Source organism: Protopterus annectens, chromosome 4.part1 (assembly GCF_019279795.1).
Source record: "Protopterus annectens isolate FY-2018-M chromosome 4.part1, PAN1.0, whole genome shotgun sequence".
NCBI lineage: Eukaryota > Metazoa > Chordata > Ceratodontiformes > Protopteridae > Protopterus > Protopterus annectens.
In genome coordinates, this window is record NC_056734.1 from 73,898,044 (window position 1) to 73,919,880 (window position 21,837).

Sequence of the window (21,837 nt, forward strand, 5' to 3'; positions counted from 1 at the left end):
AACAGGTAAGTGGTTGCTGAGCATATTGGGTAGGGTCTTTGGATTTGAGTATTTAAGTGGATCTGAAAATAAGATCCAGTCGAGGGTGGCTCCTAGTGTATTGCTTTTTGAGCATTCTGGTAGGGTTGGTGACGAGTTGTGCGAACTTGTAAAGGTTTATGCTGTTTGTTGGGGAGTCAGTTATTAAATCTTGCCAACTGATGTTTACATCTCCCATGATAATAGTTTAATTGCAGATATTTTCTGACATCCACGCGAGGATGTCCTTAAGGGTTTGGATATTTTGTCCTGGTGGGATATACAGACTAACTATGCATAGCTGTTTAGATTTGTTAATATGTAGGGTTCTTATTAGGATTTCAGCATTTGAAAATGATGGGTTAGTATGGACTAGTCCATACTAGCAAAGCATTAATGAGAAGCAAAGATAAAGCTTGGAAGGAATGGCAAAAATTCAAATCCTCATCTCATTTACAAAACTACAGACAACCTTGAAATCTCGCAAAGAAACAGGTTGCGATCGACAAAAAAATATATATATATATAGTATATATACCCCCAACTATACCAAAAACACAATCCCAAGTAATTTTGGGCTTTAATGCACCAAACCCCTGGCCAGCTATCTCCTCCATAGAAACAGCAGCCAAATTCAACTCCTGTTTCATAAATTCCATAACTATCTTCACTCAAAGCTTTTCTCCATATCACTTCTGCTCAATACTATCCTCCAGTCTGAATATTCCTACATTCTCCTTTAAACCTGTCCCAGCCTCCAATATAAAATATTTCCTAAGCAAACACAAGCCCTGGTCTTTGCCTGCTGACAATCTCCCCCTTGAATGCCTGAAGTTAGTCTGCAACTCCATTGCATATCCAGTCTCTATTCTAATCAATCAATCTAACATCCACTCATTCAAGCAATCATTAAAAAACTTCCTTACACAATCTTGACTTTGTAATTGCACTACTCCTTGCTGCTATAATCTCTCTTTCTGTCCTTCCTGTAGCACTCCCAATTATTCTTATACCTCTACATTCCAAATACCTTTCTCTCTCTTCATATCACCTTACCCCTTTTTCTAATCTCTCTACATTTTCTTCCAACTTAACTTTCTCTCGTCTGCATCATCTCATCAATATCCTCCCTCTCTCCTCCTCCTTCTGTGCTTTAATTTTAAATCAATTTAACCTAGCTTTATTTATTTTATTTATATTTGGTAATCAGAGTGGTGCACTGATCAGTACTGACCAATTTCAGGTTCAGCCTGAGTGAAATACAAAACATTTCACAAACAAAAAATGCAGAAACGTAAGCAACAACTGTCTAGCTGACTGTGATCATACTGTCTTAGTTTATTGTCAATTATTTTTTCTTAATGGGACATTTCTCCTAGGGCCTCTAGTAAAAATGTTTTTTTTTTTTTGCCCAGTCAGATCTTCCTGGTTAACAAATGTCAAATAAATAAAACATATAATGGAAGCACCAAACAGATGAAAAAGAGAAATGTTAATTACGGAGACAAACAAATGTCAAAGGGGGATAGAAAAGGTATCTTATCTTGGAGATCTGGTATATGGTGGCAAGATCTAGACATAGCCTGCTATGGTGGAAGCTACTCGAGTTGGGGCAACCCCTTTTATCAAAAAGTAAGTGATGATATTCTTAAGCACAACAGTCTATTAGAGAAAGTTTGTATCTCACAATAGCATAGTAACCACTCCACTTCTATGTAGTACCCAAGCCTCAATAAAAACAGACCAGATAAGGTTATCTGGAAGTTGACCTATGAGCAGGCAAACTAGAAGTTCAAAGAGATCTTGAATGTTCCCCATGTACTAGCCAGTCCTGATTACAAACAAGAATTTGTCATGCATAGAGATTCTCCAAACCCTTTGAACCATAGTCTGGGGACTGTATTTAAACAGGTTTCTACAAAAGAAAAAGAAATTCCAGTAGTGTATCTCAGTTGTAGACCTCAGGCACAGCAGCAATCCATATGTTACAGTAAAATTTAATGTTTGGGAATAGTGTGGACACTCCAAAAGTACCTACTCCACTTATATATTAAATAACTCATAATGATAGCAGACCACACTCCCTCCAAGTAAGAAAGCCACTGGTAAAAACAAACAAAAAATAAGGTATTCAGGTGAAGTTTGTGATTACAGTTCTACAGCATGGCAATCTAGAGCATGATTGACACCAGTTGTACAAATACAGTCAGTCTGTCAAGATAAGGAAATGGGTAGTATAATTAAATTGATGTACCCTTAACCCAAACTATGTTTCTTCAGGGTGTCTATAGAATGCTAGTAGGGGGAGAAATGTAAAACGCTGCATTTAACTTGCAGTCAGTTCTTTTAGTAAAAATGCAATAAAGAAAGTAAAATGTAAAAACAGTATAAAGCCCACATTTTTTTCAGTAAAGATGTAAAAAGATGTGAAAAATGTCAGGCTGTATACAGCAATCTTTTTTTTTCTGTTGAAATGCATCAGAGCCTTGGGAATTAAAATTGATTCTTGAACAAACCATATCTGCAGAGTATGCTTACTGTCAAAAGTTATAGTACATTATATGGGATTGGATTTTCCAGGTTTGATTTTGGGAAGTTATTTGGATTTAAAATTCTGGACCAACACAGGAAGCGAGGTCAAAACTTTCCTACCTAATTCAAAAAGGGGGAAGGGTTGTGTAAAAAGACTGTAGTAAATGAATATTTCCCAATGTTGCCTCACTGCAGGGCTCTCCAGTGGAATATCTGCAGTTAAACTGGTTGCTTCCTTTTAAGTTCAGATGGCAACTGTTTAACTCAGGCAGTCTGTTAATCAGATGCTTTTTGTGTTATCCTTTGGAAGTTTTCTGTGTCTTTTATACATTTAACATGAGCAGTAGTTGAGAAGTGAAAGACAGCCTGCTTTATGCATCAGTAAGCTCATATATTCATAGGTAGGTACTAGGCTATCATCCCAAGGGCCTACGTAAGCCTAGCCAACTAGGTTCCCTGGCATATGCCACCCAAGAAAGTTATTTTTCCTGTGCCACTGTCGAGCAGAGACACAGAAGTGATCCCCAGGGTGTATTTCCTATTTTCCAACCACTCATCAAGATTTTTCTTAAAGAATGCTAATGAAGAACTTTGCTTGACATAGATGGCCTGTTCCAGAGTATGGGAAGTCTCTGGGACAGGAATATATCCCTCCAGCATGTCCTGCTTATTGTGGTGACAAGGTTTAGGTCCCTAGAGCATGTAGCTCGGAGGTATTGGGATTTCTTTAGGTGTATCATGTCCAACAGCTCTGGGTTTGACATAGCTTTATATGTCAGGCAGAGATCACCTCAGAGTAGGCGATATGCTACGGAGTAAAGCTGGAGTTTTTTGAGGCGGTCAGTGTAGGGCATTTGTTTGAGGCCAGTAATCCTCTTTGTGAGGTACTTCTGTGGCCTTTCCAGCTGCTGCAGATGTCTTGTGAGGTACATTCCAAAAGGGGCATTGTACGCTATAATGGGTCTAATGAGTGTTGAGTAGAGGGGAACAATGACCTCTTTTTTCCTGGATGAGAACCCTTTTATGATGAGGTGTGCCACATAGAAAGACTTCCTGACTACTGTGGCGATGTGACTATCAAAGGAGAGACTACTGTTCATCTGGGTCCCACGGTCTCTTATCACACATTCGGTGTTAAGTAGATTGCTGCCTATGTGGTAGTTCATGGGGACAGAGTTTTTACCAAAGGGGATGACACTGCACTTTTTGGCACTGAGCTTGAGGCCATGGCTCTGACACCAGGCATCTGTCTCAGCAAGGCTCTTCTGTAGGATGTCCACATAATTTGGGGACTTGACTATGGCTCCTAGTTTGCAGTCATCTGTGAACTTTGTTAGCCAGAGGCCTTCTATGTTAGCCTGTACTTTAGAGAAGTAGATACCAAACAGGAGAGGTCCCAGGACAGAACCCTGTGGTACTCCACTTGTCACTGCTTTGAGGTCAGATTTGGAGTCTGCAACTTTTACAGTGTGGGTTCTGTCAGTAAGCCAGTTGGCAACCCATCTTGTGACGTCGGGATTTATACCTAGTTTAGTGAGTTTAGATATAATTCCAGAATGGGGGATGGTGTTGAAAGCCTTGGCGAGGTCAAGATAGGCTGTGTGAACCACCTTACCCTCATCTACGGCTTTGGTGACTGCCTCAAAGAAGTCGATCGGGTTCAGGAGGCATGATCTGTCTTTCACAAACCCGAACTGGGTGGGATCCAGAGTTTGGAGGTTACTAATGTCTTTGTTTATGAGTTCCATGATGATACGTTCCATGGCCTTGCAGACCAGGCTTGTCAGGCTAATAGGTCGATAGTTCCCGGGATCAGTGGTGGCTCCCCCTTTGTGGAGTGGGATAACGGTTGCTGTGCGCCATTCAGTGGGCATAAAGCCTGATGCGAGGCTATTATTGAACATGGTGCTTAAGTGGGGAGCCAGTTTGTTCTGAAGTTCGTGTAAAACGCAGCCTGGGATGTTGTCCAGTCCCACGGATGCTGTGTTTTTGACTTTAGAGAGTGCAGCTTTTACCTGCTTAGTTGTGATTACAGGGACTCTGCATTCTTCCTGTATAGATATGGGCCCTTTAGGGGGAGGGGGTAGGGGGTAAAGTTAGCACTGAACCTATCTGCCAGGATGTTGGCAATATCAGTTGGTTCTGTAATTTTCGTGCCGTTGTGCTGTAACGCAGAGCAGATCTGGGTGTTGCCATCAAGATTCTTGACATAGCTATAGAATGCTTTGTGGTTGTCCTTAGAATTAGTGGCAATTTTGTTTTTGTAGCTAGCTTTGGAGGATCTTATAAGGGATCTCAGCTTCTTACTGAGGCTGACGAGGGAGCTCCTCCACTCATGGGATTTTACTCTCTTTTGCAACAGTTTCTTCCTTCTGTTGTACAGCTTGTTTATGGCAGGGGACCACCAGATTGGCTTCCTTTTTTTGGAGGATAGCATCTTGGTTCTGTTTGGGATAGCACAATCCATGCACTTGTGTAAGTGCTTATAGAGTGCATTTGTGTAGGATTCAGCAGTTGTAACTGTATTGTCAGTCTGCATGGGTGTCATGAAGTTCACCACTTCTGTCTTAAGAAGCATGAAGTTGACTTTGGAGAAAATTTTTACCATGGTTTCCTTAATGGGAGGTGGGGGCGGGATGTGGATATCAAGGGTGATTAGCTTATGGTTGGATCGGACCAACGAGGAGTTGACTTCAGGTGTGGAACACCGGTCACTCATGTTGGTAATGACTAGGTCTAGGATATTGTTGCTCCTGGTGGGGGTGTGGATAAGGTGATCCAGGGCATTGGAGTTTATGAATTCCAGAAAGTGTTGAGTGACCGGTACACGAGTAGCTTTCACAGTTAATGGTGGGGTAGTTGAAGTTGCCCATTATTAGGGTGTTTGGTTGAACCCTAATATTTTCCAGTACATCAAGAAAAGAGGAGTGGGATTCTGGGGCATGGTGGGGGATCTGTAGCAAGCTACAATTTGGATTGCAGGTTTGCCCAGAGTTAGTTGCACTTGGATAACCTTGGATGCATTATGCTGAGCAACTAGCCTGGAGGTGTGGATATTCTTAATGAATATGGATACACCTCTGCCTTTGGTGTTTCGGTCCAGGTTACATGGCCGAAAAGTGTGGTATGAGTTCTAGCCTGGTAGTGCAGAGGTGCTCTCTGGAGCCTTGAACCAGGTCTCAGTCACTGCACAGATATCGATGTTCTCCATTTTAAGGAGTGCCTCGAGTGAGTGCATTTTGAAATTTAGACTTCTAGCACTGAGTAGCATTACCCTCAGTTTTTGCTTGCCCGTTCCTGTTACAATGGTGAATTTATTATTTGAACCTTGCCTAAAAAAGGCACTTTAGGGGCAGCAAGAGCCTTAGCCAGTATCTGGAATCCCAGGGGCAACAGGTGCAGGCTATCTCTGGCAAAGCATCGTGGTCTGTCGACCATGTCATCCCAAGCAGACAGAGACTGGATCCCCTTAGAATGACACAAGAAGCTTAGCCAATTGTTGAAGTCAATCATTTTGTCCTTGTACTGCGGTATCCTTCTGGGCGATGGCAGAATGCTACTCAGGGCTAGGGTCATACCTGCCTTGGCTACAAGATCGGAGAGCTCTTCCATGTCTCTTTTCATGTAGGCCAGGGAGGTACATCTCAGGTCATTCATGCCAACATGGACAATGACAGAGTCATATTTGTACTTGTTGTGGAGTGACCTGAGTGTGTGGGTTATGTGACAGATCCTGGCACCCGGCAGGCAATTGACAGTAACCTTCTCCTTGTTTAGCCTGGTGAGTGGGACATCAGTGTGCCTGACTACAGAGTCACCTATGACTAGTGTGTTGGGTACGTTGTTTTGCCTTATTGGCTGTGGTTGAGTGGCACACTGAGTCTGTGGGCTATGTGTCATTTGGGTTGTGTTGGGGGATGGGGGTTGCTTGACTTTCTGCTTTGGAGGTCTCTGTTGCTTAGACAGATTATTATTGAAAGCCTCCGCAAATGTTTTTGTGTTACTATGTGTGGATTTTGGTGGTGTAGATTCAGTGAGACTATGTGATGAGTGTGATGTGGTGCAAATGTTTACCTTCTCCTCATGACTATCAAGTTCAGTCTTGGTTGGAGAGAGCTTTACCTCTAGTTTGGCTAGATAAGTGCATCTCTCACAGGTTGTAGTGTTGGGTAGTAGGAGGAGAGAGTTGTCTGTGTACATGAGGCAATTTCTACATTGCCTCAAGATGTCCAGATTCATCAGATAGACAGGAGAGAACACTGGGAGCTGACCCTTGGACATGCCTGAATAAAAAACTATTTTCCCTCTAGATAAGTGAGGAAACTGAGTACAAGAGCTGTTTTTCTCTAAGCAAGTGAGAAAAGTAAGTACAAAAACTGTTTTCCTCTAGGTAATGAGGAAGGTTGAGTGCTATAGTAATTAGTAGCTTATTTAGTGCTTACAAGTTCTGAACAAGTGCTGAGCAGGAATAAGCAAATTTAAGTGCTAAAACTAAGAATCTGTATCTGTACTAGTCGAGTTACAGGACAGAAACAAGTGCAAATGCAGGCTTTCAAATCAGAAAGTTGAGAGAGATGGAACAGATTGCCCAAATGGCCAATAACTACAATTTCTGGGCCAGAACCACTCCTTATGTGGTAGACAGGTTACCTAGTGCTTACCACTCCCACTGATAAGCTAGAAGGCTTCCCTCCAACACAGAAAGGCTTTGGGGGCTCAGAAGCTTACATACAGTCCTGGATACAGCAAATCTGTATCTGGAACACTAGTTACAGGAAAGGTAGGAATAAAAGCAAGTGCAGAAAGAGTTTATTAGGTAGAATTTGGTAAAGAGATGGGACTGGGGGAGTGTCCCAGATCAAATCTACAGTGAGGCGGGCAACTGCAAAAGCCACCAAATTTAAACTACACGCCAAAAATAGGGAGGGTGGATGGGACAAAACAGTTTCAACAGAGATCTAAGCAACAACTAACAGTACAAATTCTAAAACCAAAAAAATATACACAGCTCTGTATATTTGCAGATAGATTGGAAAGCAGTCTCTCAGAACAGGGAGACAACAGTTTCAACAGAGATGTAAGCAACAATTAACAAACTCTAAAACCAAATATATATACTCAGCTCTGTGATATTTGAAGATAGATTGGAAGGCAATCTCTCAGAACACAGGTTCCAGCATGACTGTGTACTTTGCCTGAGAGACATTTGTAACTTAAAGGTGCACTCATGTTAGGCATCTTCAGTTAGTATAGTGTAAGAGTACCTTGCTAATAGCCACTATCTGTCAGATGCCCTCTATCTGTTTACACATTTTTATTTTACCTTCTAAGTTCATGTGCATTTATATATTTGATTGTTAAACTGTATTGCAGAATTTGCTTAAGTGTGACATTTCAGTATTACATTTCAAAAGCTTGAGTCTGGGTTTTTAATTATTGTTATAATGGTAATATCATGAAACTGATGAATTATAAATGCTGACATCTACCTTTAGAAAAGAACGACTGCAGAGCTATGTATATCATATAGTATAAGTACAGTTGGCTTATTCTGGAAGTCTACAGTGATTGTGACCATGATGTACAAGATTGGTCTGGCTGGTAACAACATGTTGCTCTAAAAGCAAGAAGGGATAGTGCTACTGAAAAGGCATTATTAGCCCTTCTGGGAATCATTGTGTGCATGAATGCAATAGGTTCAGCTAAGATACTGTTACTTTAGACAAGGCATGGGACTGAGAGGTAGGTGGACACATTTCTTGAAAGTCAGTGGCTACACCTCTGCTCTTAGCTGTAAAGTTTGGAGCCTGTCAGCATTGTTTATTTGCTATATGTCATTAAGTTAAATTTACTCCCAATTGCTATTAATAATTATTGGCAGCTGTATAGAATCAAAGTCCATATCCTTGCAAGCTACATAAATGCGTCTTAGCCTGATAAAATTATATATGGGGGGATGTCAAGCTATCTAATGTTAACTGGGGTAGAAGTGAAAGGATAGATATGATATTTGCCTAACTTGGCAAACTACTGTCCTGAACATAATTCTAACAAGTAATTTGGATTCAGTTGTAAATTTGCAGGCTGAGTCCTTTAGCCACTATCCTTTATATTAACATTACATCATTCTGTTCAGTTCTATGACAGAGCAGACATACATAGGTTCATAGGTTCATAGGTTCATACTAGGCTATCTGCCCTAGGGCATTTATAAGCCTAGCCAGAGTGTGTTTGGCTTTCGCCACCCATTTTAAATTAATTTTGCTATGCCTTTTTTGAGGTTAGTATACTGTGCCTCTGTCTAACAGTGACACAGAAGTGATAGCCGGGGTAAACCTACGATCTCCCATCCACTCATCAAGATTCCTCTTGAAGAGAGTCAATGTGGGACTCTGCCTAACCTGGACTGGGATTTTATTCCAGAGTGAAGGGAGCCTCTAGGTTATGAATCTGTCCCTCCAGCATGTCCTATTTATTTCAGTGCTGAGGTTCAAGTCTCTCGAGCGCGTAGCTCGATGGGATTTGGATTTTCTGAGGTGCAGCATGTCCATTAATTCCGGGTTGGACATGGCTTTATACGTCAGGCACAGATCGCCTCTGAGCAGGCGGTATGCCACTGAGTAGAGCTGGAGTTTCTTTAACCGGGCAGCATATGTCATCTGTTTGAGCCCTTTGATCCTCTTGGTGAGGTACTTTTGGGGTCTTTCCAGTTGCTGCAGGTGTCTGATAAGGTACATCCCAAAAGGGGCATTGTACTCAATTATGGGCCTGATGAGGGATGAGTAAAGAGGCACGATGACCTCCCTGATCTAGATGTGAATCCCTTCATGATTAGGTGGGCTATATAAAATGTTTTTCTAACCACTTTGGCCACGTGGTTGTCAAATGAGAGATTGCTATCAACTTGGGTCCCCAGGTCCCTAATGACTTCTTCTGTACTTAATGGATTACCACCTATGTGGTAATTTGTGGGCACTTTGTTTTGCCAAAGGGGATGACTATACACTTTTTGGTGTTTAGCTTGAGGCCATGGCTCTGGCACCAGTTGTCTGTTTCTATGAGGCCCTTTTGGAGGATGCTTGTGTCGGCTGGAGAGTTGATTATGGCGCCCAGTTTGCAGTCATCTGCGAACTTGGTCAGCCACAGTCCTTCCGTGTTGGCCTGTACCGCCGAGAAATATATACCGAACAAGAGAGGTCCCAGGTCTGAGCCTTGTGGGACGCCACTTGTAACTGGTTTGGAGTCTGACATGGCTCCAGCAATTCTAACCATGTGGGTTCTGTCCTTGAGCCAGTTTGCAACCCATCTAGTGACATAGGGGTTTATATTTAAGCTGGTGAGCTTATCTATAATGCCTGAGTGGGGTATTGTATCGAAGGCTTTTGCGAGGTCCAGGTAGGCTGTGTGGACCACTTTCCCCTCATCAATGGCCTTGGTGACTGTTTCAAAGAAATCGACCAGGTTTAAGAGGCAGGATCTGCCCTTAACAAAGCCAAACTGGGTAGGATCCAATGTCTGTAGGTCCCCAATATCTTTATTTATGAGGTCCATGATGATCCTTTCCATAGCTTTGCAGACCAAGCTAGTCAGGCTTATGGGGCGATAGCTTCCAGGGTCTGTTGAGGCACCACCTTTGTGGAGAGGGACCACTGTTGCTGTACGCCACTCTTTGGGTACATATCCTGTAGTAAGGCTAAGATTGAACAGTAGTTTTATGTTTGGGTTTAGCTCTTCTTGGAGTTCATGTAGGACGAGCCGGGACACCATCTGGTCCCATTGATGCTGTGTTTTTTGCTTTGGAGAGGGTGGCTCTTACCTGAGCATCTGAGATGTCAGGGGGGCAGCACTCTGTTGGGATAGATATTTTCCCTTTTGGTGGGGAGAGGGGGGAGAAGTATGCACTGAACCTGTCAGCTAGGATGTTGGCAATGTCTGTGGGCTCGGTGTATTTTTTGTCATTTTGGACTAATTCTGAGCATATCTGGGAATTCCCACCCAGGTTCCTAACATAACTAAAGAAAGCCTTGTGATTATCCTTAGTGTCCTGTGCAATTTTTCCCTCGAAGCTGACCTTAGACGATTTTATGAGTGCCCGTAGTTTTTTGCTAATACTGATCAGAGATGCCTTCCCTTTTTGGGATTTTGCTCTATCATGTAGTAGCTTCCTCCTTCTATTGTATAGTTTGTTTATGGCTGGGGTCCACCAGACAGGACGCCTGCCTTTGGAGGATTGGGTCTTGGTTTTATTTGGGATTGCATGATCCATGCATTCCTGAAGGTGTTCATAGAATGCGTTTATAAATGATTCTGCGGTCTGGGCAGATTTTCCACAGGCCGGGGCTTTGAAGGATTTCTCGGTTTTGAGGCGTGTGAAATTTGCTTTAGAGAAGTTTTTCACTGTGGTTTTCTGGGCAGGGGTGGGGTCGGGATGTGAATATCCAGTGAGATTAGTTTATGGTCTGATCTTACCAGTGAGGGATACACTTCTGGTCTGGAACATAGTGTCCCCATGTTGGTGATGATCAGGTCCAGTATGTTTTCCCTCTTGTGGGAGTAGTAACAAGTTGTTCCATAGCATTTGAGTTTATAAATTCTAGGAACCTTTGGGCTAGGGTGTTGGAGCTAGAGTAATGCTCCCAGTCTATGTTTGGGTAGTTGAAGTCGCCCAATATAATGGTGTTTGGAGAGACCTTCATATTTTCCAGTATTCTCAGGAAGGCCAAGTGGGGTTCCTGTGTTTGGGAGGGTGGTCTGTAGCAGGCTATAAACTGGAAGACAGTTTTACCCACAGTTAGTTGCACATAGATAGTCTCTGATGCTTCGTGCTGTGCCACCAACCTGGAGATGTGGGTATCTTTGACGAATATTGATACTCCCCCTCCTTTTGTGGTTCGGTCCAAGTTTTGGGGCCGAAAAGCATGGTATGAGGTATAACCTGGTAGTGCTGGGGTGCTCTCGGGAGCCTTGAACCAGGTTTCTGTTACTGCACATAATGTTATTGTTCTACTCTACTATCAGTCATATAATCTGACTTATAGTTTTTGCTGGAAAAATAGGGAGTGATATCTAAGTGATAGTTCTGACATATTAACAAGGTAATTCAAATAGACAGAAGTGTCTCTTTAACTATATAAAACCAGAGGGAAGGCCACATTCCCGTTTTATGAAGATCTTTACATAATAGTGAAGTTCTAATCTGAATGAATTGTGGGTTAAATAAATTAGAAAATTAAAAAGAAAGTAAAATAATAAAAATAACTACAAAATATGTTCCTCACTTCATATTAAGCATGATATGAAAATGTGGCAACATAATGCAAAACCAAAATAAGGAGATCCAAAGGGCACGCTTGCATAAAGACTAGCTGTAAGATTAAGAACACTAGAAACATCTTTATACATGTCAGACATATGCTAGGTAAAAAGAATTAATGAAAAAGATAACCTGAAATATTAAACTATGAGCAAGATTAAGGAGGTATTCAATGACCTGCATAGTAATTCAAGGGCATGAACTGAGACACGGGTACTAGAAGATTCAATTATAAGATTAAGGAGAGTAGAAGAGTTGTTTTCTTTCTTTCTTTTTTTGTTTTCGTTTTTTCATGCATGCAGAATTCATACTAGATAAAAAGAAACACCGTACATTACAAACAAGATAACTTAAACCCATTGTAAGACTGCAAAGGCATTCAGTGACTTTTATTGCAATTTAAATAAGATATACAGTAATCAGACTGAAGTAGAACAAGGTTCATTTATTAGAAAAAGGGAATACATGTTGTAAATCAATGTTGGTTTGTTAGCACCGTGAGACAATACATTTCATTTGTTGAATCAGTTTAGTCTCTAATGCAGCTTCTATTTGTTAAAATCACAGAAGTTTAGGAGTAAAGACGTCTTCCCCAAGCAAAAAGTGTGAATAATCTGAGTCAGGGTTTTTAGAGAAATGTTGGTTTGGACACAGATCTCTATTTGAGGATTGCAGGGAGCTTGTCCTTCTGCAAAAATAAATTTGTATGTGCTGGCAGTTAAATAGTATGTTTGCTGGTGTCAGTTCTAGTTTTGCAATGTGCCCTGGTGCAACTATTAAATAGTTTTAATGAATCCAAGATTAAGGAGTTTTCTTTTGGCATGTGGAATCTATAATAGAACCACTATGTCATGCGAACTAAGTCACTGGGAATAACAGAACAACAATGACTTAAGTATTCAGAGACTATTAAAGTAACTTAAATAAAGGTATGAATTGGTCAGACTGATGTACAAAAATAATATTAAGTGATAGCATTAGGAACCCTCGAAGAGTTTTCTTTGTGTATGTGATGTCTTCAGCTAGTTAAAAAAAAACAGTATATTGCATGAAAAGATAAGTGAAAACGTTAAATCGGGTAAACAGTTATTGATGTGTTCAGAGGATATGAGAGTAGCTTAAATGAAGAGATGAGTGCTTCTTGAGCATAGAGGGATAAAGCCTTGACTATAGGTCAGGTGACTCACGTTCAGTTAATGGTTCAGGAACCTGTCAGTGCTACCGAGGAGGAAGAGGACTGATGAAGCATTGCCTACTTGCCTCATCTATAGAAAAAGGTATTGTGGCAAGCTCTGTTGACAGAATCAAGACCATGAAAGTGAAGCTTTTGCAGCAGCAGTAGTTGGGTGGGTGAACGATGGGTGCACCATCACATGGGGGGGGGTGTTTCCCTTATGGCACCGTGGTACATCTACCTAGGTGACATCAGACCTGCATGTCAGTGGGAGGTAGGGCTTAAGCATAAACTTTAGCTTGGATGCAGTCTGATATTCCCATCTCCTCTCCCCAGTTACAGGGGAATTTCATAGTTCGACTGGCCAGTGAAATCTTCTTACCCAAGGGATGAGGCCCACCTGCTGAAGAAATATAATGGGGTGCCTTTAAATGCAGCTAGAAAGTTGAGGATCTCAAGTCAGTGGTAAGCTGTCCCAAAAATAATAATAAAAGAAAACTAAAAAAAGGATATGTTTTACTCACATTGATGCATATTGTTTGGAATTTAGACTTGAAGGTTTGCATAAACTTCTTGCTCTTTGGGAGATATCTGGTCACAATCTATTAAAATACAATTAAAAGAATTAACTGTGACTTCGGATAACATCATATGTGGCAGATCAGAGATAAGCCATTATTTTCAATGGCATCATATATTAAATCAGAAAACACTAAATGGGTAACTTTCACAGATGTTATCTGTGCAACAGAGCCCAGTCTCTTATGGGGGATATTACAGAAATGTTGATTTATCCAATAGTGTAGTTCAGCTTCTTCTGTCATATAGCCTTTATTACTCAATGAAGCTCACTAATGTAGTTTGTAAGAGATCATGTTGGCTAGCCAGAAAACATGTTAATGTATTCAGTTGTGACTAAGGTACTACAGTAGAATTTATTTCACTTTGTTAAGGATATAAACCAGTGGAATAGCAGATGTAAGATTTATATAGAAAAGGCGTACAGTGGTGAAGAATTCTTTATGGTTATTAATCTCCGTATTTGTTCTAAGCATTCAAAGAAAAGTGTTATTTACAGATTTACCATGATGACAATAATAAAAATATGTTTTGACAAAATACTGAAAAATGATTTCTTTATTTTTTTGGGTCCACTGGCAGCTGGATCATCTATTGACCATTGTCCCTCCTCAGTCTCTGTACTGCTTGTCTGGCTTAACCTTCCCTCACTAGAGACCCACTAGAAAGCCCCCGCTGGACTGATGGGAAAGTTTTATCACAAGGCTGAAGGAGATGGAGGAGAGATCAAAACATTTTGTCCACAGTATCACAAACATTGCCACAAAAGTTTTGCTGTGTATCATAACTAGACTCAAGAAATGCTGGGTTCCATCCTTGAGTGAATGTGCAATGTAGATATAAGAGGCCTCCACCTATAGGGTGACTTGCCCCTCCGTGCTTGTCTTCACTTGTCATGGCTGTGGTTTCATCACCAGAGCTCATGACTTCAGTATGTCCCAGGAATGTACCCCTATTTCCCTCCATTAGAAGAGGGAAGCAGGCAGTGCTTCATCACTCCTCTTTCCCATGTCTTTGTCTCCTCCAGTGCCAGGGCATGTAATCAATTACAGGTTGTCTGGTTCTCACTCAGGGCTTTGTCTCTCTGCATCATGTGTTTGATTATTCCTCTAATTTTGATGCATAGCTTTTTATTAGATATTAGAGTCAATCTACATTTTATGCCATAAACTCTGGAACTGAGCATGTCACATATGAAAACAATGGATGTGAACAACATGAGAAAAACACTGAATGGCCTTTATTTAGAGACCACAGATCTTAATATACATTCAGTGCTTCTTTGTAGGATAAAGCCTTTTTCTCCTTCTAGGGTAACATCAGGTGAAAACAAAAGAAACTGTTACCCTGGCAAGAGAAAGTATCAGTCAAATTATGCTACACCATGTGTTTCCACAGCAGATCAGTCTTTCATCTCCAATGCCTTGGAAAGAGGCATCTTTGGTTTCCGAAGCAATCCCTGCTTGATATTCTGTTTTAGGATTTCTGAAGTTACTCCAGCAATACTTAGCTGACTCCCTTGTTTTTGTGATATTAATGAATTTATATGAGGTAACCTGTAACAGAAAGAAAATAAAACATTTCTCAAAACTCATATCTTGACAACTGATACATGATTTTTTTGTACTAATTATAATCCTCTTTTAAGCATTATTTTAACTTATTAAAATAAATCAGATGCTAATAAGTGTAAATGTATGTTTGTATTGTTTTAAACAGTATTTGAAGACCTTCCTGAATAAGATAAACTTGAGACCATGACATCATGATATTTTCTAACGTAATAAATTCACACTAATAAGCATACAAGTGGTTATTCTAAATTAATCGATTTTATTTTGGTTTTTGACTTGTAACAAACATTTATATAGTTGTGTTAAGATGCAGTATCTCTTTGTTTTTACTTTTTCCATATAACCTACATTCAAGTTTATTGTGCAAAAACACTAAAAACATTTGTAGGAGTGGCAAATGGTCTTAAGGGACATTACTAAGCAAATTTAGAGCATTTTCAATGAAATCGACAGTAAGTAATCATAAGTCAAACTCATGACAAACAGATGAGTGGAACACTTATTACAGAGTTCAAAGGAAAATTCCAACAAAGCTACAAATCATTTCTTCTTAGAGTTATTAATATTAAGGGTATTAGCTTGCATAACTGATCTATTATGAGTGCCTTCTTTACTCAGTGCTATCACTGGCAAGGGCCTTAACCCCAAAATCTACAACTATAAGTGAGCCCAGCAGGAGTACCAGTAAATATACAACCAAATGAACTCCTTCAGTTACATAGTGCTCTGTGGAAGTGTCTGTACTCACACTACATATTCTCATGGCAGTAATGCTGTAAAATAGCTTTTTGTTCAATGAATTATGAAGGATAACACTTACAGTACCTTATTTCTATACGAGAACTAAGTAGCACTGCAAATGAACAAGCATTTATCAATACTTGAATGTTAGTTTTCTTCACTCCTTAGTGCAGAAGGATGAAGCCCTGACTGTGACCAAGATATCCCATTTTAGAATAGCAACACAGGTACTGGAAAGGTTGGGCTGGGAGAATGGGTGTGACAGATATTGTTAGCTCACCCATCCACAGAGGAGGGGAGCAGCTTTTGCACTAGATCTCATACCCACAGGTACAAGATTGTCAAACACACACTGCAGAGCAGCACACAGCAGATGCCAGGAAATCCTGTGGGGCAGCACACATGCTTCCTAAGGTGCGCAGAGATAAGTGGAGCTTAAGACTGCCACTGAGAAGATCGCTCCATAGGTGATGAGAGAGTAGCCCTTTCCACTGGACCTGAACCTGACCTGATTCTCACCTGAGATGGAACAAATTGTCTGCTGATTGTACAGGAAGAAAGGACACAGGAGTCTTTCCTAGCCTGAGGATGTCTGGTATTTGCCAGAGTGCAACAAACTGGCTGATTGGATGAAAGTAGAGGAATCACTGGACAAGTCCAGTAGAGGTAAAAGGTTGGGGGAAGGGGAAAATACTGAGTGTAAATTTGCATTACAGCATAACTGAAAAAAGTACAACTTAAATATATTTGATGAGTAAAATAAAAGAAATCTGAAAACACAGTTATTGCTCAGTATTCTACATGATTTGTTTAATTATTTTATTTATTGTCGTTTACCAGTTAGGTTGCTTAATCTGAAGACTCTTTCCAGAAACAGCTTGGGCCAAAGACAAGACCACAGAAAGCAAATACATCACATATGACCATTTTTAAATGCATGTAGTTTACATGAGCAGTTAGACAATAAGCGATTCAACCTCCAGGTTGGTGGCACAGCACGAAGCATCAGAGACATTCCATGTGCAACTAACTGTGGGTAAAACTGCCTTCCAGTTTATAGCCTGCTACAGACCACCCTCCCAAACACAGGAACCCCACTTGGCCTTCCTGAGAATACTGGAAAATATGAAGGTCTCTCCAAACACCATTATATTGGGCGACTTCAACTACCCAAACATAGACTGGGAGCATTACTCTAGCTCCAACACCCTAGCCCAAAGGTTCCTAGAATTTATAAACTCAAATGCTATGGAACAACTTGTTACCACTCCCACAAGAGGGGAAAACATACTGGACCTGATCATCACCAACATGGGGACACTATGCTCCAGACCAGAAGTGTATCCCTCACTGGTAAGATCAGACCATAAACTAATCTCACTGGATATTCACATCCCGACCCCACCCCTGCCCAGAAAACCACAGTGAAAAACTTCTCTAAAGCAAATTTCACACGCCTCAAAACCGAGGCAAAATCCTCAAAGCCCCGGGCCTGTGGAAAATACGCCCAGACCGCAGAATCCTTTATAAACGCATTCTATGAACACCTTCAGGAATGCATGGATCATGCAATCCCAAATAAAACCAAGACCCAATCCTCCAAAGGCAGACGCCCTGTCTGGTGGACCCCAGCCATAAACAAACTATACAACAGAAGGAGGAAGCTACTACATGATAGAGCAAAATCCCAAAAAGGGAAGGCATCTCTGATCAGTATTAGCAAAAAACTACGGGCACTCATAAAATCGTCTAAGGCCAGCTTCGAGAGAAAAATTGCACAGGACACTAAGGATAATCACAAGGCTTTCTTTAGTTATGTTAGGAACCTGGGTGGGAATTCCCAGATATGCTCAGAATTAGTCCAAAATGACAAAAAATACACCGAGCCCACAGACATTGCCAACATCCTAGCTGACAGGTTCAGTGCAAACTTCTCCCCCCTCTCACCACCAACAGGGCAAATATCTATCCCAACAGAGTGCTGCCCCCTGACATCTCAGATGCTCAGGTAAGAGCCGCCCTCTCCAAAGCAAAAAACACAGCATCAATGGGACCAGATGGTGTCCCGGGCTGCGTCCTACATGAACTCCAAGAAGAGCTAAACCCAAACATAAAACTACTGTTCAGTCTTAGCCTTACTACAGGATATGTACCCAAAGAGTGGCGTACAGCAACAGTGGTCCCTCTCCACAAAGGTGGTGCCTCAACGGATCCTGGAAACTATCGCCCCATAAGCCTGACTAGTTTGGTCTGCAAAGCTATGGAAAGGATCATCATGGACCTCATAAATAAAGATATTGGGGACCTACAGACACTGGATCCTACCCAGTTTGGCTTTGTTAAGGGCAGATCCTGCCTCTTAAACCTGGTCGATTTCTTTGAAACAGTCACCAAGGCCATTGACGAGGGAAGGTGGTCCACACAGCCTACCTGGACCTCGCAAAAGCCTTCGATACAATACCCCACTCGGCATTATAGATAAGCTCACCAGCTTAAATATAAACCCTATGTCACTAGATGGGTTGCAAACTGGCTCAAGGACAGAACCCACATGGTTAGAATTGCTGGAGCCATGTCAGACTCCAAACCAGTTACAAGTGGCGTCCCACAAGGCTCAGTCCTGGGACCTCTCTTGTTCGGTATATATTTCTCGGTACAGGCCAACACGGAAGGACTGTGGCTGACCAAGATCGCAGATGACTGCAAACTGGGCGCCATAATCAACTCTCCAGCCGACACAAGCATCCTCCAAAAGGGCCTCATAGAAACAGACAACTGGTGCCAGAGCCATGGCCTCAAGCTAAACGCCAAAAGTGTATAGTCATCCCCTTTGGCAAAAACAAAGTGCCCACAAATTACCACATAGGTGGTAATCCATTAAGTACAGAAGAAGTCATTAGGGACCTGGGGACCCAAGTTGATAGCAATCTTTCATTTGACAACCACGTGGCCAAAGTGGTTAGAAAAACATTTTATATAGCCCACCTAATCATGAAGGGATACACATCTAGATCAGGGGAGGTCATCGTGCCTCTCTACTCATCCCTCATCAGGCCCATAATTGAGTACAATGCCCCTTTTGGGATGTACCTTACCAGACACCTGCAGCAACTGGAAAGACCTCAAAAGTACCTCACCAAGAGGATCAAAGGGCTCAAACAGATGCCATATGCTGCCCGGTTAAAGAAACTCCAGCTCTACTCAGTGGCATACCGCCTGCTCAGAGGCGATCTGTGCCTGACGATAAAGCCATGTCCAACCCGAATTAATGGACATGCTGCACCTCAGAAAATCCAAATCCCATCGAGCTACGCTCGAGAGACTTGAACCTCAGCACTGAAATAAATAGGACATGCTGGAGGGACAGATTCATAACCCAGAGGCTCCCTTCACTCTGGAATAAAATCCCAGTCCAGGTTAGGCAGAGTCCCACATTGACTCTCTTCAAGAGGAATCTTGATGAGTGGATGGGAGATCGTAGGTTTACCCTGGCTATCACTTCTGTGTCACTGTTAGACAGAGGCACAGTATACTAACCTCGAAAAAGGGCATAGCAAAATTAATTTAAAATGGGTGGCGAAAGCCAAACACACTCTGGCTAGGCTTATAAATGCCCTAGGGCAGATAGCCTAGTATGAACCTATGAACCTATGAACCTATGTCAGGTAACTCCTGTATACACCTATCTTACCACATCCAATGGTGCTGTTAAGCAGCAATAACAAAAATACTTCAAGAAAAGGGTGCATCTACAAGATGGTGCTAAGCCCAATATCAATTTCTTTAGGGCCTTAATAGTGGGAAATAATCTCTATTTTGATACTTAGGTGCACTGCCTGTGAATACAGATCTTAGCAGGCCAAAATCAAGTAAATTAAGCAAAGTTAAGGAAATAATCTATCATTAGAAAAAAACAACAGTCACAAGGATAAAGCAGCAGCAAAAACTAATAAAAAACAAACCACCAGTCTGACTGAACAATGAAGGAAACCACCAGCATTAGTGAAAAACACAGTTTAATATTACTTTGTCTCAAATGACTTCTTCAGAATGAAATAAAATGCACACAGCAGCATCCCCTTATATATCAAATCAAAATAAAATCAGTTACTTAAAGCGCACTAGCAAAAGGAATACAGTCATTTAAAGGCACACATCTAATAACATAACATATAGACAGTTCATTTTAAAATCTTCAGTCTTCTATTCTTCAGAAAACATTTAATATTCACTGAGTCATTAATACCAGGTTTTTTGTCAGACCCTAGCCTGAGCTGCAACATAATTTCTCTTTGTTCCAGTTGGTCCTTATAGGACCACCCCTTTTATATTTCTAACTACATGTTCCAGAACAGCAAACAGAAACTTTTTAAAACCACTACATGTAATGGGATGTTTAAATAGAGCATTGTTGATGTTCTTAGTTCTATTACAATAATAGTGCTCTTTAATTCTTTTATTAAGTGGTCGTGTGGACATACCTACATAAAATTCATTGCACACAGAACAAACAGCAAGATAGACTATGTCACTAGTATTGCAGTTGTATACATCATCAGTGAAAAGTGTTCTTTTCAAACAGGGTAAGTCAATATAGGGTCCCTCTAAAATAAAACAACATGAAGAACAAAAAACACATTTATACATCCCCTTACAGCGTCTGCTGTTGTCAAGGGGTACTTTTATGTATGGAGTCAAATTGTGAACATTTTTTAAATAGTCAGTTTTTTTATATACAAAATTGGGTCTATCACCTACAATATGTATTAATTCGCTATTTCCACGTAAGATGTTCCAGTTTCTAGTAATAATGGACCTGATGTTAAATGCATCAACAGACATATCAAAAATACAAGAAGTATCAAAAGTATTTGTGTTAGTGTTGTTAGAACTTGAATTGTAAACACCTATGACTCCATGTGGCTTATTTATAATAGTAGTAAAACCATTTTTCAAAATTGGTGGAAAATCAGTAGCCCTTCTTGTTCGAATTTCATTAGCTAGTTTGCCAAGTAAATCTGAGGGATAACCTCTAACCAAAAACACATTCTGCTCGCATTTGAGCAGCCAGAAATGTGTGCACGACGTGAGCTCCTTGAGCTCAGTTCTGACAGGCTGGTCACCCTGACAGAGCTGACGTTATCACACATGTGATGACATCAGCTCAAACAGCGTGGAAATTCAAAAAATTAAAAAAAAAAAGAAAAAAATTGGAAATGAAGGGGTGCCACTAGGGAATCGTGGATCCCTTCATTTCGACCACAAAACTCGGTAAAAAATGAGTAATTTGGTATGGTTGGGAGGTATGGCTTCCACCCTTCTGCACTTCTAGCTGCTTTCCATGCTGGCACAACCCCAGCTATTCCATTGCTCCTTCCTCTCTCGGTACTCCTAGATATGACCCACCCTTCACTAGATGAGCTCCCTTGTGCTGACTAGGTGTAGGCAACCAATGGGAAGATGTGAGCATGGAGCCAGGAGCCATCATTCATGGTGTGTCAGCCAAGGTCCCTCATTATAGAAGTGGCTAGTACATTGAAGACAGCACATCAGCCCTGTCCTTGTTTTAAGTTGACACCTGTGCAGCTCCTGATCTCCACCAGCGGTTGTAGAAGCACCATGTTCCCCAAGCCCTCCTTCCAATTATAGGAACATTAATACATTTGCACATTGTGATAATTTAAATATCAGAGCTGTAGGGGGTTCGAATTATTTATTCAGCAGATCAGATTTAACTATTAAGTAAGCATATAATGGTAACAGCAGTAACAAAGAAGATAACTAGCTATTGCGAAGAAGTTATTTTTCTATTCTGAGTGACAATCAGACATGCAGACAAGTTCATTTTGGTTTGACAGACATTATCTTTGGTGAGTTGTGAATAACCTTATATTAAATGCCATGCT

At 41.1% G+C, this 21,837-nt stretch overlaps 1 protein-coding gene across 1 annotated transcript in view; it reads right to left on the minus strand.

Annotated features, from left to right (window-relative positions):
• Positions 1–12,225: 12,225 nt before the first annotated feature.
• Positions 12,226–21,837, minus strand: part of WDR49 (WD repeat domain 49) — a 983,894-nt gene continuing 974,282 nt past the window's right edge. The window contains exon 20 of the mRNA XM_044070738.1: positions 12,226–15,172. Coding sequence (XP_043926673.1) covers positions 15,019–15,172 — 154 coding nt within the window. The 3' untranslated portion in view covers positions 12,226–15,018. The remainder of the gene's footprint in view (positions 15,173–21,837) is intronic.